The sequence below is a fragment of the Cladophialophora immunda genome (genome assembly GCF_000835495.1).
Source record: "Cladophialophora immunda strain CBS 83496 unplaced genomic scaffold supercont1.6, whole genome shotgun sequence".
NCBI lineage: Eukaryota > Fungi > Ascomycota > Eurotiomycetes > Chaetothyriales > Herpotrichiellaceae > Cladophialophora > Cladophialophora immunda.
Window position 1 is genome coordinate 2,130,591 of NW_015622546.1, and position 16,977 is coordinate 2,147,567.

General features: G+C 54.1%; 7 protein-coding genes across 7 annotated transcripts; 5 read left to right on the forward strand and 2 right to left on the reverse strand.

Moving 5' to 3' along the window:
• Window positions 1-1,835: 1,835 nt before the first annotated feature.
• On the forward strand, window positions 1,836-3,097 carry PV07_10289 (uncharacterized protein; the record flags this gene model as incomplete). Its single annotated transcript, XM_016397608.1, has 3 exons — window positions 1,836-2,182; window positions 2,392-2,774; window positions 2,873-3,097. Exons 1-3 carry the CDS (start codon window positions 1,933-1,935, stop codon window positions 3,095-3,097), a joined length of 858 nt encoding a protein of 285 aa, XP_016244799.1. The 5' UTR covers window positions 1,836-1,932.
• A 1,228-nt stretch (window positions 3,098-4,325) lies between these two features.
• On the forward strand, window positions 4,326-4,910 carry PV07_10290 (uncharacterized protein; the record flags this gene model as incomplete). Its single annotated transcript, XM_016397609.1, has 3 exons — window positions 4,326-4,391; window positions 4,458-4,623; window positions 4,705-4,910. 3 exons carry the CDS (start codon window positions 4,326-4,328, stop codon window positions 4,899-4,901), a joined length of 429 nt encoding a protein of 142 aa, XP_016244800.1. The 3' UTR covers window positions 4,902-4,910.
• An 89-nt stretch (window positions 4,911-4,999) lies between these two features.
• PV07_10291 (uncharacterized protein) lies at window positions 5,000-7,216 on the reverse strand. The gene has a single exon (XM_016397610.1). It carries the CDS (start codon window positions 6,930-6,932, stop codon window positions 5,334-5,336), a length of 1,599 nt encoding a protein of 532 aa, XP_016244801.1. The 5' UTR covers window positions 6,933-7,216; the 3' UTR covers window positions 5,000-5,333.
• A 481-nt stretch (window positions 7,217-7,697) lies between these two features.
• PV07_10292 (uncharacterized protein) lies at window positions 7,698-8,460 on the forward strand. Its single transcript, XM_016397611.1, has 3 exons — window positions 7,698-7,878; window positions 7,929-7,998; window positions 8,079-8,460. The coding sequence occupies exons 1-3, from the start codon at window positions 7,823-7,825 to the stop codon at window positions 8,226-8,228; spliced, it is 276 nt and encodes a 91-aa protein (XP_016244802.1). The 5' UTR covers window positions 7,698-7,822; the 3' UTR covers window positions 8,229-8,460.
• Window positions 8,461-9,460: 1,000 nt separating this feature from the next.
• PV07_10293 (uncharacterized protein) lies at window positions 9,461-10,605 on the forward strand (the record flags this gene model as incomplete). Its single annotated transcript, XM_016397612.1, has 3 exons — window positions 9,461-9,684; window positions 9,734-10,033; window positions 10,095-10,605. 3 exons carry the CDS (start codon window positions 9,461-9,463, stop codon window positions 10,603-10,605), a joined length of 1,035 nt encoding a protein of 344 aa, XP_016244803.1.
• Window positions 10,606-11,531: 926 nt separating this feature from the next.
• Window positions 11,532-14,105, forward strand: PV07_10294 (uncharacterized protein; the record flags this gene model as incomplete). Its single annotated transcript, XM_016397613.1, has 1 exon — window positions 11,532-14,105. One exon carries the CDS (start codon window positions 11,532-11,534, stop codon window positions 14,103-14,105), a length of 2,574 nt encoding a protein of 857 aa, XP_016244804.1.
• Window positions 14,106-14,435: 330 nt separating this feature from the next.
• PV07_10295 (uncharacterized protein) lies at window positions 14,436-16,872 on the reverse strand. Its single transcript, XM_016397614.1, has one exon. It carries the CDS (start codon window positions 16,661-16,663, stop codon window positions 14,930-14,932), a length of 1,734 nt encoding a protein of 577 aa, XP_016244805.1. The 5' UTR covers window positions 16,664-16,872; the 3' UTR covers window positions 14,436-14,929.
• Between the last annotated feature and the right edge of the window lie 105 nt (window positions 16,873-16,977).

Genomic DNA, 16,977 nt, shown 5'->3' on the forward strand with positions numbered 1-16,977 from the left:
GGCGGACTTTTGGCCGCGCGTGGATTACGACCCGGACGACAAGTCCACCTGGCAGACCCAGTACCACCACCTGCCCCGGCACCGCGAGGTGCCTGCGGAAGAGTTCGCCCCGGAGGCCTGGCAGAAGACCGTCGAGATCTGTGGCGGGGAGGACCGGATCGACCCCGTCCGGGAGCGCTACTACGGGGACGCCTTCATCATCAACTTCGGGACGGACGAGTGGGCCGACAAGAAGGAGACGCCGCTGGAGCCGCAGGACCTCAAGGGCTGGCACACCGACGACGACTGGTACCGTATGTCGTAGAAAGGCCGCATGAGTGGAATGATGATTGACCATTGAAACTATCTAGGCATGTTCCTCGACTCGACGGGGTGTGCGATCACCGTCATTCACTGCTTCACCGATATCCCGGAACGCGGTGGCGGGACGATGCTGTGCGAGGACGGCATTGAAGGTGAGCTGTGAGCCCCCGCCATCATGGGGGTCTATCAGGTCATTGAACAAGCGTCAGGACTCGTGAAATTCCTCTACGATCATCCCGAAGGCTTCGACCCGCCCGTCACGGACCGACTCAGCAGCCACGTCAAAGACTGCAAAAAGTTCACGACCGTCACGGCCAAGAAGGGCGATGTCCTCCTTCTGCACGGCCTGCTGCCACACGCCGCCAGCCCCAACTACCTGCGGTATGCACGGGTCATCACCAATCCCCACGTCGCTCTGCGCGGCCCGCACAACTTCAATCGCCCGGACGGCAACTATGTGAGCTTGCTTGCCCTGGCCCCTACCTCCCCCCCCCCTTCCGAGACACTTTTTTTCACTGACAACAACACCCTCTTCCAGAGTCTTCTCGAGCAGGTCATCCTGCGCAACCTCGGCCGCGACTCCCTCCCGGAATGGAAGGCCACGCGCGAACGAAAGTTCTGGTACCCGCGCAACGCCGGGTTCAAGCGCGCCAAGGCCGAAGGGGAGTTGAAGCGCATGGTCGCGGCGGCCAGGGCCAAGGGCCTGGACGAGAACGCCGTCGACAGCATCTACCAGCGGCGGGGCACCCAGGAGTTCGAGGACTTTGAACGACGCAACGGGTTCAAGTTGCCGGTCAACGAGGCGACGGGCCTCCTGATGGTGCAGCATTTTGGACCTGACCCCGTCGCCGAGCCGGCCAGGGTCCAAGCCGTGCGTTAGCTGGCAATAATCTGCTGCTACATAGATCTATTAATATCGAATTATGTACTGGGTATATATCGCTTAGGTTTCTTGGGGGTTGTGAGGAGTGGTCGTCAAAAGGTCTGGCCTCGCGGGTATAATACAGGCAGGCCGTGTTGGAGAGAAGAACAAGCACAACCCCATTCACGACGACGAATAGTCAATCCATCATCGTCCCCGATCAAAACCCTCCTCCTTGCAACACATATCTGCCAATAAACGAAGGTGATATTCACGCACTCCCATTCCGTCGGGTCGGAAGCCGGAAACCGGAATCCTAATGCCACTCCTTCGCTCTCGAGTCTTCCCCGCATCGCGATATCGCCCTGCGAGCTCCGGTATCTGTGCCGATGACCGCGGGAAAGTTCGATTGGAGTTTGGGCGGGGAGGAGAAGGAGTGGTAAAACGGGCACATCGCTTCTCGCTTTTGGTTTTGTCCTTCCATCTCATCTTTATCTTTTGCTGCCAAGGTAAAAAAGAAAGAATAAGACTCAAGGCGTTGGAAGGAAACGCTGAAACTGGTTGAGGGCCCTTTTATCGTCGACACAGCACGAAGATACTTTCCTAAGTCGAGGGACTCTTACGCACCGTGAACAACCTGATATCGCACTTGGCCACCTCCCGGCGATATATCAACGCACCAAGAAGCAAAAAAACAAACAAACGAAAACAGCATCCCCCAAAACGTAACTTTAGGACGAACGAACGAACGAACCAAAAAAACAACAATGGCCCCTGCTCTTGACGTCTACGACCACTCGTCGGCCGAGAACCGCACCGTCGGCGCCCTGGGGACGACGACCTCGGGCAAGAAACTCCGCATCCGCTCGTACCCCAAGTTCGAGTCGCTCGAGGAGGAGCGGCTGTACCGCAAGCAGCATCTCGCCGCCGCGTTCCGGGTGTTCGCCGACCGCGGGTTCGACGAGGGCGTGGCGGGCCACATCTCGGTGCGGGATCCGATTCTGAGGGATCATTTCTGTGAGTTGGGCCCCCCTTTCGAGGGTTGTCTCTGTGTAGTTTTCGGGAACTGTAGAGGTCTGATTTGGCAATGAGCGAGAGAGGGTACATGGCCAAAGGAAAAGGTGGAGGGAAGACGGGTTCAGACGACCATCAGGATGTTTCTCCCTATCCAGGCAAAATGCTACCAAACCCCACCACCTCCCTTACTGACAACTCTTGACCGGCAGGGCTCAACCCGCTCTCGCAGCACTTCTCCCAAATCTGCGTCTCGGACCTGATCCTCGTCAACGAAGACGGCGAGGTCGTGATCGGCGACGAGCCCATCAACGCCGCCGCCTTCGCCATCCACTCGGAGATCCACAAGGCGCGCCCGGACGTCGACGCCGCGTGCCACGCCCACAGCGTCTACGGCAAGGCCTTCTCCGTCTTTGGCCGGGAGCTGGACATGATGACCCAGGACAGCCTGCGGTTCTGGAGGAGCCACGCCGTCTACGACAACTTTGGGGGCGTCGTCCTGGACCGCGAGGAGGGCAAGAGAATCGGCAAGGCGCTGGGGAACGGCAAGGCCGTCATCCTTCAGAACCACGGCTTGTTGACTGTGGCCAAGACGGTAATTTCTCCTCCTCCCTTCAATCTGCTATTGTGTTCTGTCCACCCTCTGGCTAGGTCGGGACATTTTGGGCTTATTCTCTCTTTTTTTTTTGACAGGTCGACGCCGCCGCGTTCTGGTTCATCAGCCTCGACAAGACCTGCCACGCCCAGCTGCTCGCCGACGCCGCCAGCGCCGGCAGCGGACACAAGAAGAAGCTCATCTCGGACGAGGAAGCCGAGTTTTCCTACTCGCAGGTCGGCACGGACGAGAAGGGCTGGCTCGCCTTCCAGGGCTACTATGACGAGCAGCTGGCCAAGACGAACGGTGGTTTCTTGAAATGAGAAACGGAGAGATATTTCTCGCCCTTGGTTCTTTGGGGGCCCGTTGCTGCTGCTGCTGCTGTTGTTGTTGTTGCAGAGACAACCGCCTGTTGCATTGTAAACCAGCTTCTAACCTGTTTGGTTCAATGGGGATAGACATGGGCCAGAATCCACTGGATCCCTGGCATGTCGTTGGCCCCATTTCTTCTAAAATGAAAGCGTTATAGTGGTTCTGTCATGCACCTGTTGCATGTATCATCTTCTCAGTCCTAGATTTCTCCAGAGCAGCCAGTTGTCAAAACATTCTTTTGCTCGTCCTCGACCGATTTCGAGTACTTTGTGCTCGTATTCGAGATCGGATCGTCAGGATGGACATGTCTGCCAGAGATGGCGAGGTATGGAGATGCAATCATGTGTATTCTGTATTCCCGGGGCTTGGAAAATGTTGTCTAGGTCCCAAGCCACCTTCGAAAGGGTCATGTGCCTCGGAGTCGATGGCCATCCTCTCGTCCGTCTAATCGACCCGAATGGCTGGGTTCGTTCTTGTGAGGACCCGAGAGCTGATCCAAGTCCAATTCGGGTACGGCGCCTAGAAGCAGGGGAAACTCAGGCCTCCACAATCTGCAGGTCAACAGCCTCGGAACTTGGATGCGGCTCGACTACAGATGCAGCACAGCAGACAGAAACCCTCGCTAGCCCAAGCTAATCGATGTCTCTCCCTCGACTTGGTGTTGACCCCGCGTCGTCTTGACCAGTGATGGTGTCGGGCGTTCAATGGGCATACAAATGCAGGTCGCCCTTTTGCGATGGAAATCAGGTGTCGAAGGCTGGGAGGTTTGGTATTCCACTCCTTCTTTGAGACTGACATGACCCGTGGATGGTCCTAAAAGGCCCCCTTCTCGTCTAGGACAAACTTCTGGCCCACTAGACGTCACAAGTCGGGATCCTAGACCAAATTGGCGGCAACAGAATCTCAAATACCATCTCCGAGTGAGCGGAGCCCGCCATATGGTTGCAGACACTTACTCGTACCCCGCCTCCATCTCGGTTGAACGCAGGGTGGTGACGGTGGCTTCAGACCATGTGGCTCCAATAGGTCGGGATACGAAAGAGCACCCTCAAGCATAAGTTGGTCCCCATTGCCCGCCTCTTGGAATTTTGTCGCAAACTTTGGAGCGACGGTCTTTGCAAACCCTTTCCAGCCTTGAAAGCAAGCCCAAGATCACCGACTTCTGACATTTTGCCCAACATGCCGACCGGGGGCTGCTTCTGTGGGAATATCAAGATCGAGTACTCTGGCGAGCCGGCCATGACTGTAAGTCCTTCTGTCCAGAAAGTCTCGTCTTGCCAATCAGCTCCGACTAATGCCCTCGCGAACAAGGCGCTCTGCCACTGTGCCGACTGTCGCAAGATCTCTGGTGGAAACTACTCGAACAACTTTGTCGTGCCGAGCTCCAATTTCAAAGTCACTCAAGGCACACCCAAGGAAATCAGCAAGACGGCCGACAGTGGAAAGTCCATCACCAGCTGCTTCTGCCCCGACTGTGGTATGTGATTGATCTCGTGGACCCGTGGCTCTGTTTCCCATCGCATTGGCAGGGCATAGCTGAACGAATGTCGTCCAACAGGCACCACGCTGTTCCGATATGGCGACACCTTCGGCGGCATCGATGGCATGAGGATCATCAAAGCGGGTGTCTTGGACGATGTAAACCTGCTCCACAACACCAAACCTGGCGCCGAATTGTTTGCGCCTGAGCGCATCAAGTGGATTCCAGCTTTGGATGGCGCGGGTCAAGTTGACGCAATGCCACCACCATCTTGAAAGAACGCGAGGAGGATAGAGAGCGAGTGGGACAGGATGAGAGACACCAAAAGAGAGAACGATGGAATGAAGGCTGATAGCCCGAATCCTGGATCATGAGCGCATTGAACTTCTCCACAACGCCAATGATACTTGGGTTAAACTGCCAATTCCGCTATAAAATGCTCCTCGCTTTGGCTGAAACTGATATTGACAAATGGCTACATCGAATGTTAAACTGGACGATCATGTAAAGTACGTAGTTTCCGTCGGCAAGTCCTCCAGATCTCGTCGAAAGTGCAAGGCAATGCCCAATACAACTCCTGTCTCAATCGCCAGTCCAGAAATTAGTGCTTGCTCCTTACAATGCGTGGGTATCGTAATGCATCCGGATCGCTTTAAATAAAGTCTGTCCAAAACAGAAGGCGTGCCCTCGTCACCTTTTCCAATAACTTAGAGTTCTTCACCGCAAGGCATGGAGGTGGGCTTCGGAGTCGGGCTATCTGGATCATTGGACGCTGCAGAATCCTTCGATGGGCTCCTGAGAGGACTCGGTACAATCGCTGTTTTCAAGGGACTTGGGAGAGGTGGAGCTGGGGAGTTCTTTCTCGACGGGCTCGACAGCGGACTTGCCATCGCCAGGCTTCTCGCACGCGCATGTAGTTTGCGTTCTTCTTCCCCGTTCCAATCTTTCGCAAGTTCAGCTCGGACTCCTCGGCTCCACCGTCGAATCACGTCCTCGAAGGACGACCAAGTGGTGCTGTCGCCGACCTGATTTGCAACAGCCATAACGTCGAGCTGGAGTTTGAGCTCCCATCTCAGTTCCGCGGCCTTTAGCCAGTACCGAAGGTTGTCAGCACGCCTGTACGGTTTCGCCACGTCTTCGTGGAAGGACTTGATATAGTCGAATTGCCTCTTGGATCGCTTGACAGCGGCATTATGCATCTTAACAAGATCTCTGCCATCAGCCAGATTGCGAAAAAACTCGGGGTTGACATCACTCTTCTCAGCTGACGGGCATTGACCAGTCCCATGAAGCAGGAAGTTGAGGAAGTTGACGTCTCTTTCTTGCTCTCGATCAATCCACTTGGCATCGTCCATCCAGTGCCAATCTTTCCTTTCGGTCCTGTCCGCCTCCTCCAATTTTGCCTCTTGGTCGATCATCATGCCAACATCACTTACCCAAACCAACACCGCAAGTCTTTCATCCTCACGAAAACCGCCTGCGAAGTTTCGAGAGGCACATTTCTTCAGTACATCCAGCACCGAATAGAGGTCCCTCCGCAATTCCTGGTCGGACCTTATCGAGTTCAATCTCTGAGGATTAGGGTGCAGCGTATAATAGAGTCTGGCGGCTCGAATTGCTTGAGTGGTGGTATCGAGGACATGCAGCCCCTGAATCTCGTAGAATCCTGGTGTCTGATCCTCAGAATTTCCGGTTGTTGAACCTTCACACGACTCGACAGCTTGTAGTGCGTTCTCTAAAGCCTCCACCAGTTCTTTCTTCATGGTTTTCTGATCTGGAGGTGGGGCCACATATGTCGATCGATGACTGTACGTTGATACGGTTGGGGGTAACATCACATCCGTGCCATCCTCAGGCACAGTGTCCCAAATGGTCTGAGACTCATCTTCAATGGGAGATTCAACCAGCTCTTGATTTGCGGTCAACGAGAGCTTTGGAATGTCGTATTCTCCATTCTGTTTCTTTTTCGCCATTTGGCCTCCCTTGCCATCTAACAGTCCCGTTCGAGCAAAATAGTATTGCAGGTGGGCGATGCTACCGAGGCTCATGACACTCTCACGATTCTTGGCCGACTCGGCAAAGGACCCTCCTTGAGGACGGACATAGCCACGTCGACGAGAGTATGTGCTGGTTCGAGAAGTAGTTGAGTCATTGGAGTACGAGGACCGGCTCGAGATCGTGGAGACGCCGGAGCAGGATCGATGGGACAAGAGTGTGGAGGAGTCCGGCGTTGCGAGTAGATTCGGGGAGGGCGAGGGCGATCGAGAAGGGAGACTGGATGAGGACAGGTCTAGATCCGTGCTCATGGCGGCCGGATGGGCACTGGAAAGTCTCGGTTTGGGGAGCACAGGACGTCTAGTTATCGAGCGGGAGCAACTGCCGTGGCACTCTCCTGGAGGGCGTGTAGCACAAAGAGTGACAGGAAACGTCTGACCAGCAGTGACAGACAGATCGATAAGTCAAATTGATATTGCAATGAACGACGAAAGATCAGACTGATCAGAAGCGCAAAAGACGACTGCAAAGGAAGATGGACCTGGCCATGGTAGTTGATGGTCGAGGAGCAGGTTGGTGGTGGTGGTGGTGGTGGTGAAATTGCATCCAGACGCTAGTGCCAGATTCGAAGTCGAAAAGGGGAACGACGTCGGGAGAATCAACAACAGCCAAGGGCTCCTTCATCTCACACAATCCATCTCTGTAGCAACGTCTACACATCTTAGCTTCCTATTTTCAAGTCCGGTAATAGATTGCGAGTTGCCATCAAAGACTCCAAATGTAGATTTATGATAGCATGAAGTATGTCTGGGTGTTGCCCAAACAGCCCGTTTGTTGACATGTCCAACGGCCGGTGACGCGCACTTTCGGGCTTGGGCGCGTTCCTCGGCACCTAAAGTTTGGCGGGATCGACGGGACCTACCGCCCAAGAGTCTTACCGGTAGAAGGCGTGAGGGCGCCGTGGCCCGGGGGCGCCCAGGGCTTAAGTGCAAATTGTCTTGAGTTCTGGCTGTCGTCATAGGCGTCCTTCACTCCTCGTAATTGCCCCGCATTGACGATGCATATCTCGTGGCATTCAATCATTTCTACGAACATATCGATGGAGGCAGGCATCGAGGCATATAACAAGTCTGTCAAGACACGATCAGCGGCATCGTGATTCGAAGCCCCAAACCTCTACCCACCTCCACTACTGTTCCTCATGGCCAAACGAATTGCATTCAAAGTCCACGGTAAAGTGCAGGGCGTTGCTTTTCGGTAAGTGTTTGTGTGGAGTTTGAGGCCTCACCATACCTGACTCCATGCAGTGACTTTACCCAGAGGAAAGCCTCGAGCTATGGCCTCACAGGCTTCGTATTCAACACCACAGATGGAAGGGTCGGACTTTCTTCATACACTCACCGATCAGTAACCAGTTTGCATCAGACCACCCGCTGACATAGCCTCTCCACACTTAGGTAGCTGGAGAAGCGCAGGGCGATGAGGAAGCACTAAAGAAACTGAAGTCAGATCTGGATTCAGGACCTAGACTCGCCCACGTCGTCAAACTCGAGATCAAAGACATTGATATTAAAGAGGGGGAGAAATCGTTCGAGGTCTCGGTGTGAGAAACTGCAGAAACTCGACTGGCTTTTATTTGCCACAAACAAGAACGAGAGGCTGCAATCCGAGTCTGGATGAAAAGGGGCTGATATCATCGTTATTGGAGACCTCCGCGGGTGGCTTTTTTGTGCACTTGGCTCCCACATCACACTGCATATCCGGATCTCCCAAGCGAGGTCGCCGGCCAGCATGTGCAAATAGAAACCTGAGCAAATAAGCATTTGACGCTGAACCACCAAATCGGTCATGTATGCCTCTTTTGGGAGGATGAAAATTGCGAGAGGAACCCATCCGAGGGCATTCAGCCTCGACACCACGAACACTCAGAGTTGCCGGTTTCTCCCGACACCTTCGCTGCGGCTCTCTGCGAGAGCCATGCGAGAGCCCATGCAATTCTTCCCAGCCTGATGGGCTCAGCCTTCCAACATTCCGATCTTCGCCGTCCTTCTTCAAGTCAGCTGTACCTGTAGATCTTCACGTAGTCACCGAGAAGCCAGATCTGTCGGGATCAAGGGCCACGATGGCAAAATGGGTGTTTTTGTGGCCATCCACTTGTCATCAGCGACCTCACCTTGAACCTGGGCAACTTGTGAAGGAAGGAGCTGCATAAGGTCCATGGGCGGTTCTAGACTGGGAAGGTTTCTTTTGCCAGACAGGGCAAAGCTCGCAATGCATAAAGGACAGTGAAGGGGAATTGATGCATTGTACGCAGGATCGTGGTTAGAAGCTTTGCGTGAGTCAGCAACTTAGAAAGACGGCATCAGACGGGCTTGGGGCCTTGGGCTTGCTTGGGGGAGACGGGTCGCGCATTCTAGCCACAAAGGTGGGACGGCCATTGCTAACCTCAAGCCGCGGATACGAATTCGAACCGCGTTGCTCCTCACTCCTCCACCTTGGACTTTCTCTTTTGGTAACATGCTCAGTTGGCATGCTACACTGCATCTTTGAATGCCTTGGATGCCTAAAGCGTGCTCCGAAATTGGCGCATGTGGCGCATGACAACGAACCCTTTGACGCACCTTCTCCTCGCTCCTCGCTTGAGCCTGATATTGGCCTGGACCTGTTCGGGTCCCGATACAAAACTATAAAACAGATCCGCGTGTTGACATTGCCTGCCAGGGCTGTACTGCTTCTCAATGTGCTGACCAAAGCTGTTAAGACTCCAGGAGACTTGACCAGAACGTTTTGCTTACCTTTCGATTGATCCGTACCACTAACATTGACTCCTCTCCTCACCATGACCTCCTCGAAAGCGCTTTTCACTCCCACTCTTGCGGCGAATCTGTCAAGTGCAGCTAGGAAAGGCCTGTTTTCCTCGACTGCCACCGCTGCGGGTCTGAGGGCCAGTTGTGCAGCCATCAGACCGTTCGATGCGCAGTCGAGACGGAACTTCTCTGCCTCCCACAGAGCACAGCTCGAGTTCTTCCCACCTCCCAAGAACCTCCCTCATATCAAACTGACGTACGCTGGGAAAGCTCTATTTGACGACCCTCGTACTGACTATTCACAGTCCTGCACCATGGCCCCATCCGACGGCAACAGAGGACCAACTCAAGAAGATTGAGATTGCTCACAGGGATGTGCGAGGTGTCTCGGACTGGCTTGCATACAACACGGTACGCTTTCTGCGATGGGGCACCGATCTCGTCACCGGGTACCGCCACGATCCCAACAAACCTTACGTGATGAGTGAGAGGAAATGGCTGGTCCGTTTCATCTTCCTCGAGACTGTCGCTGGTGTACCGGGAATGGTGGCCGGGATGCTTCGTCATTTACGGAGTCTTCGGGCCATGAAAAGAGACAATGGATGGTGAGGATCACTGCAGACTGGGTCGCGTCTATGTGACAAAGGCTGACGCTGATCTCCTTAGGATCGAAACAATGCTCGAAGACGCATATAACGAGCGGATGCACCTCCTGACGTTCCTGAAAATGGCCGAGCCCGGAATGTTCATGAAATTGATGATCCTTGGTGCCCAAGGCGTCTTTTGCAACGGCTTCTTCATCGCCTACCTTTTGTCCCCTAAGACCTGCCACCGCTTTGTTGGTTATTTAGAAGAGGAGGCGACCAAGACCTACACCTATGCCATTGAAGACCTCGAGAGCGGCAAACTGCCCGGCTGGGAGAAGCTCCAGGCACCGGAGATTGCCATCAAGTACTGGAACATGCCGGAAGGGAAGAGGACCATGAAAGACCTTCTATACTACATCCGAGCAGACGAGGCGAAGCACCGAGAGATCCATCACACTTTGGGCAATCTCAACCAGGCCGAAGACCCCAACCCGTTCGCCTCCGAGTACAAAGATCCATCTAAGCCTCATCCTGGCAGAGGTATTGAGCACATCAAGTCGAAAGGCTGGGAGCGAGAAGAGGTTATCTGAGTAGACCTCGTGTATTACCACCAGCACGCAAGAGGACAATATCAGGGGGGTTTCGAAAGGGGTTGGGGCATTTCAAATAATATTCGAGGCCTCTCTTAGCGGCATATCTGGGAACGGCGTTGCAGGTGCTGTTGATGGCAAATGATCCCCGCGGCTTGACTGAGACTTGATGCAGGTCAGTCTAGAATTCGCCTGACGTGCAAACATTGATAGACATGGGGTGGCCCTTTGTTTTCAGGCCGCATTGGCACCTGTTAGGATATATAAAAAGGCAACATTCCCCATTCCCCATTCCCCATTCCAAGCACATCATCCAGACCCAGTCCTCGGACCTGCGTAACTGCAATGTCATCCGAGTTATTGTTTATATTCACGCGAACGAGCTATCTACAACTAGGTCCGCAGCCTTTTCCCACGCCGTCTGACAACGGCCTGATGTCAGTGTGCATTTTTCAGGCACAGGCAGCCCGATCCTAGTGGCCCGTCACGGCTGTCAGCCCAATTTTTAAGCTCCGCAAGCGCGCCCTGGGAAGGACTGCGTCCCCCAACCCTGGTTCGTCGCCTTCACCTGTTGGTTTAATCTTACCCAAACAAATCCCGGGGCGTGCACTGCCAACAAACCTCCAACAAACCAACCTCGTCCATCGACTCACCGTCGCCCTTTACCTCGAAATACACGGCCTGCCAGCATCGCCTCCTACCCAACTGCGCTCAAACCGTTTCACAGCATTTGTGCACACAATTCTTCTAGCTATAATCTCCGTCCGGCCGGTTCCTGAACACGCCAAGCTCCAGAATTGTTTGTCCCCGGCGATTCTTACGCATATGAACGACACTGCAATTGCAGCAACGCCCTGTCTCCGGGTCCCCTGGCCTCAAATATCGAGCATCTGATCAGGCTGGACTGTCAGCGCTCGCTGGTTGTTATGACCTCTGCTTTCCGCCGCCCGTCCATGGTGGAAACCCCAAGCGATGTCGACCTACATCAACTCCTTGTCCCCTCTTCGTCGAACGATGTCTCCTCCCAGCACCAGGCGAACTCCGCGTCCTCCGAACCCAGCAGCGATGCTGGCTCCTTCGTGATTCCAGACAATCTCTCCAGAAGCAACTCCGTCTTCTCCTTTTCGAGGGCCTCCTTCAGCAGTCAAATCGCGAGCCTTACTTCGATTAACATTCCACAAGCCGAGTCTCTTGCTGCAACCGTCAGCTCCCTCCCGAGCGCCCGCAAGGCCGTAAGAGCCATCTCTACTGCTGCCGAGCAAATACAATCATGGATCAAGAAAGCTTTAAAGGTTTTGGAAAATCTCGATGCCGAAGACGATGTGGAATGGGCTGCGGCTGCCGGCAGGTTAGGGCTGGACGAAACAGACAAAACTATAAACAAATTCGAGTCTTTAATCAACATGTATGTTCTATCGATCGAAGAACTGCAATCGCGTCCCGATATCGGCGACGCAAATCCCGAAGATCTACAGGCTGTGGTGGAACAGATGGAGTCGGTTCTGGGCGGTTGGGATGACGTCCGGAAAGACTTGAAAAGCGTGCACGAACAGGTGGAGCTGGCCATGGAATGGGAGGAGTTGTGGGCAAAAGTTCTCGGAGATGTGGGTGCAGAGATGGACGCACTGAGCGCCATGGTCTTTGAAATGGAAGAGAAGAGACACACCGCCTATCAAACACAGACTCAGGTCGATTCAAGTCAAAATATCGATCTGAACGAACTCGAGAGCTTCATCGACGAGCCGTCCCAGAAGAAGACTACGCCAAACTCGCGGTTTAGCATCCCTTCTTTCGAATCGTCGCCCCTTGGATCTCCCATCATTGAAAATCCGCAGGACGACTCCAACCTGCTTGCTCTCTTCGCCAGGATGCAGCCCCTCCGGGCTTCATTGGATTTCTTGCCTATGAGGCTATCCATGTTCCAGACCCGAGCGGAGAAGATCTTTCCCATTGCTTGCGGAGAGCTTGATGACAAGCGGGCACGATTGGAGAGAAATTGGACGGAGCTGTCAAAAGAGGCAGAAACACTTCGAAGAGAGCTCAGCGAGGATCGTTGGGTGATTGTGTTCCGCAATGCTGGTCGGCAAGCTCAGAAAATGTGCGATTCAGTTGAACGAAGTATCCTGAAGGTCCAGGAAGCCATCCACGAGAATTTTCAGGCAACGAACCCGTCCGCTTTGGCCAAGAGGATCGAAAGCTTCGAGGCGAAGAAGCTTCATTACAGCCCGGCTATTCAACGAGTGCTCGGGATTATACAAAAGGGTCTGAAGGACCGCTTGACGGTAAATGGAGAAATCCTCCGCTTGCACAAAGATTTATCATCCAGAATGCGGGATCTTACGGATACTATGGACGACCTTGACAGCCTCCTCGAGCCCGTCACTTCGCGGCAAAACTCGAAATTGCGGGAATCAATCTCGAGCATCGTCTCCGCAGATCGCTCGTTTACCAGCACCACTTTTGCTGGCACTCCAGGTAGTTCTCCCCCTTCGTCGGTTGATCTCCCTCCGCAAAGACATGAAAAGCCTGCGTCGAAATACGGTTTGAACGGGTACACGAAACAGCGCACCCCATCGACAAGCAGGCCACCTCCGCCTGTCTCAAGCAACAAACGAATGTCGATGCTACCCCAAACGCGCCGTCCCACCACACCAATGTCGCATTCGAGCAGCAGTGCCATTCGACGAGGAACCTCGCCTATGCCAGGTCCTCCGTCTGTATACCGCCAGGGCGTTTACACTCCTCCTGTGGTACCTGCGCCTCGCCCGGAACCGACACCCCTTTCGAATAAACCCAGATGGTCAGCCGTTGTGAAGTCGTATGATAACACGATAGCACCATCATATCGGTCTTCTTCCACCACCACGCCATTGACCGCAAGAAGATATACTCCGCGATCCATTTCTTCGAATACTGCTTTGCCATTGCGGAGCCCACTCAGCCGGGAAGCATCCGCATCACCTTCCACGCTGCCTCCTCTTGCAAAGGGAGACAACCAACAATTCAGATCCTTTGCTGAGCGCGTCGCCGATCCTTTGCCGGCGAGAACTAGCAGTTTGTTAGACCCTGTGCCATATCACAAAACCAGGAATTCAAGCGCACCAGCACCGGGCACCATTCGATCGCCGTCTTCACTTGTCGTCAACAACCAAAACAAGCCTACAATGAGCGGAGGGTCGATCCCACGTCCGCCTTCGTCTCTTAGTAGAAGTTATGGTTCCTCGCAAGTCCCGTTGCGATCAACGTCTCACAATCCTCGACTTGATAACCGGCTGGAAGGCAGTCCTAGGAAGAATGAAGACGGGTTGGAGGAAAATGATCGGGCCAGTGAGAACGACGAGGACCAAACCACGGAGCCGAGTTCGAGTCCTCTGTCAAAGCGCACAATCACCAGACCCAGCAGCGTCATGGCGATGAGTGGCAAGGCCAAACGGATGTCTTTATTACCTGTACCAGTTGGAAGCGGCAGGCAAAGTTCATTGGGTTCGAGGATTTCTTGAAAGATTGGCAGCCTCCTACAGCGGGCCTGAGAAGCTGCTCCACGATCGTTTCTTTGGCATATCGAGAGAGGCGAGCACACACCAGTGCCATTACCTAGTTTCTTGTGTTTTGACAGCGTTCCAAGCGTGTACTTTTTTCCCTCCAAGCTTTTCCCTACCCCGAAGCCAGGCATTTATTTTGCTGGATACCATAGCGCAGAATGCTACATAGTCATGCCAGAGAACTTTTCTGTCTACCTATGCACCTACTACCTAGTACCTACCCAGCTTCTGCGAAGCTGCGAAGCCGTTTTGGAGGTTCTTTCCCCTGGCCAATGGCTGCGTACTGGGATGGACTGTATAGCACCCAGCTTATATAGGCACCCAAGCAGAGAAATCTTGAACCGACCACCTGCAGGTATGTAGCACCCCAACTACACAAATGAAAAGGAGCGAACGGGGGCTCAGGGAGCCTCATTCAATCAGGATCTACCACTCGCCGAGTGTCGAGCGTCGAGAGCCTGTAACCTTGTACCTACTGTACTCGGTATGTATGGAGTTGGTGAAGGCGCGTAAGTAGCGAGATACATAACGCGCATATGGCCTCTGGATACACGCTCTATATCTCGTGCCATGACATGGGCTACGTATAGGATTCTTCCGTATATGAGGGCCCCAAGCCTGCAAGCGCCCCAGGTCCCTCTAGCGACCAATATCGATATCCTAGATGCTCTATCTCTCCCTTCCACATTATGTGCTCGTGTACCCATATGCTTCAGTGCGTGCGACCCCGTCCCCACAATGGAGCTCGATCATTTAAAAGCCGACGCTCAAAGCCTGGGCATTCAATAGCCCAGTCCGTAGCCCTTGACGCGGGAGAAATAAAAGGGCTTGTCGTTTCTCAGGTGGAACTCGGCCCAGTCGTTGGTGAGCACGTTGTAGCTCCAGAACCCTTTCCACACCAGCTTGTTGTTCTTGGTGGTGTGCCTTGAGCGCGCGGAGCCCGCGGACTTCAGGGACAGGTGCATCGTATACATGTATCGTGGGCCGGCGCCCTCGGTTTCGATGTGCAAGTCGCCTGGAGACATGGTGGGTGTAGGGTTGGAAGATGGGGCTGTATGGTCTTGGCCGTGGCTCGGGTTCGTAGACTCCGAGGCTGGGAAGTCGAGGCTCGGGTGACATAGGCGCCAGCGGCCCCGGAGAGCGTGTTTCATGACATCTCGGGCAGATGGCGGGGGTGCGGCTGTGTTGGTGCCAGCTCCGCTGCCGGCGGCTGCGCTAGCAGATGAGCCGGAGTCTTTGAGGAGGGCGGGTGCAGAGGAGGTGAAGTTCAAAGGGTGTGCTGCTTCCTTCTTTCCCGAGCGGACGAAGGTCAGGTTCTCTGGTGTCAGGTGATGGACCACTTCAATGGGCTCGTTGGTGGTGAGAAGAGATATGCAGGTACCGTCGCGGAAGAAGCGCAGGTACCTGTAATACGTGACGATGTGGACCGGGTTGGTCCAGGTGCTTGCTGTGACAGAAGCAGCACCCGGCCGAGTGTAGTTAACAGTAGAGATGTACACGCCCGTGAAGCGAATGCGGGGATAGTTGTGGAAGACTTCTCGCCAGATGGTGTCCTTTGGGAATGGAAGTTCCGTCACACGTAAAGGAGAGGACGAGTCCCCATCTGCAGGATCCTCATCTAGTGCGCGGAAGGTGATTTCGCGACCTTGCAAGTCGGTGTTGAAGTCGTATCGTTGACCGGCGAGACCAAACTCAGGACCCAGCGCCACACATTTCCAAACGGCGTTATCGGTTGTGACATGATATGCCAGCTTCTTGCAGACCAAAGATAGCCGAACAAAAATGGCTGGATCGCGGATTGCTACGTGTTCTAGCAACTCCAACAATACTTCTGTGGGGAGTTTCTTGATACCGCAAGGCGGAGGACGGTCACCTTCAATGACGGGCGGTGCAGCTTCAATTTGAGCGTGCGCAAAGGTGTTGATCAGTTGAGCAAAAGTGAGAGTCTCTGGGCCAGGTTCTTTGAGGGAGTGGTGGGCGGTGGAAGGGACGGTGACAGGAGCGTTGGAAGGGTTTGGGTTGGATGTCTTTGACTTGGCTGTCTGAGGAAAATGCTTGTTCTTGTATGATTGATCAACCTTTGAATCGAGCTTGTACGCCTTGCGGTAGTGGGAGAGACTGTCGCCCAAATTCCCCTGACTCTCCTTCTCGACGGCGCGCTCGAAATGTTCCAACGCGCTGATGGGTTCTTTCTTGGACGAGGCACTCGCAGTGAAATCATCGTCGTCCACATTATGGATTTTCAGTGTTTCTGTGCGCTGCTGGATCGTGGCCAAGCTGCTACCGCGGGCCTGATCTGCATCGCTATAGTGGTCGGAATCCTCCTGTTTAATATCTGCCGCTGGATGTCGAGTTGGGGGCTTGTTGACGGGTCTCTCGGGTCGGCCATCGCTGGTCCTTCTCTGTCTGTGCTGTGCTGATGATAGAGGCTTCTTCTCCGGCTTTCTTGTGCGGGCACTGACTTCTTCTTTCCATTGCTGGCGGAATTGTTCAAGTTCTGACGCCTGTTCGGCCATGATGGCCTTCCCTTACGTAGTGGTTGTGGTGGGAGAGTGGAGATATGTCATCCGGCGAGGAAAGAGTCTCACTTAGTGAGATGAATCACCTCAAGGTTATACACCCTGTGGGCCAATAGCAAGGCACGGTACCGGGACAGGAATAATAGATGTCGTCAATATCTTTTGGCGCAATACCCACGGTGGGTGACTGGGTGAGTCAATGAACCTGGGGGCCCCAAGGAATGAGTGGCGTTGGAAAAGGTACGTACCTGTGCTCGCTGCTTATCTAATTGCCGTGTTATCGCCGGCGCTACCATCGAGTGGCTCGGCTC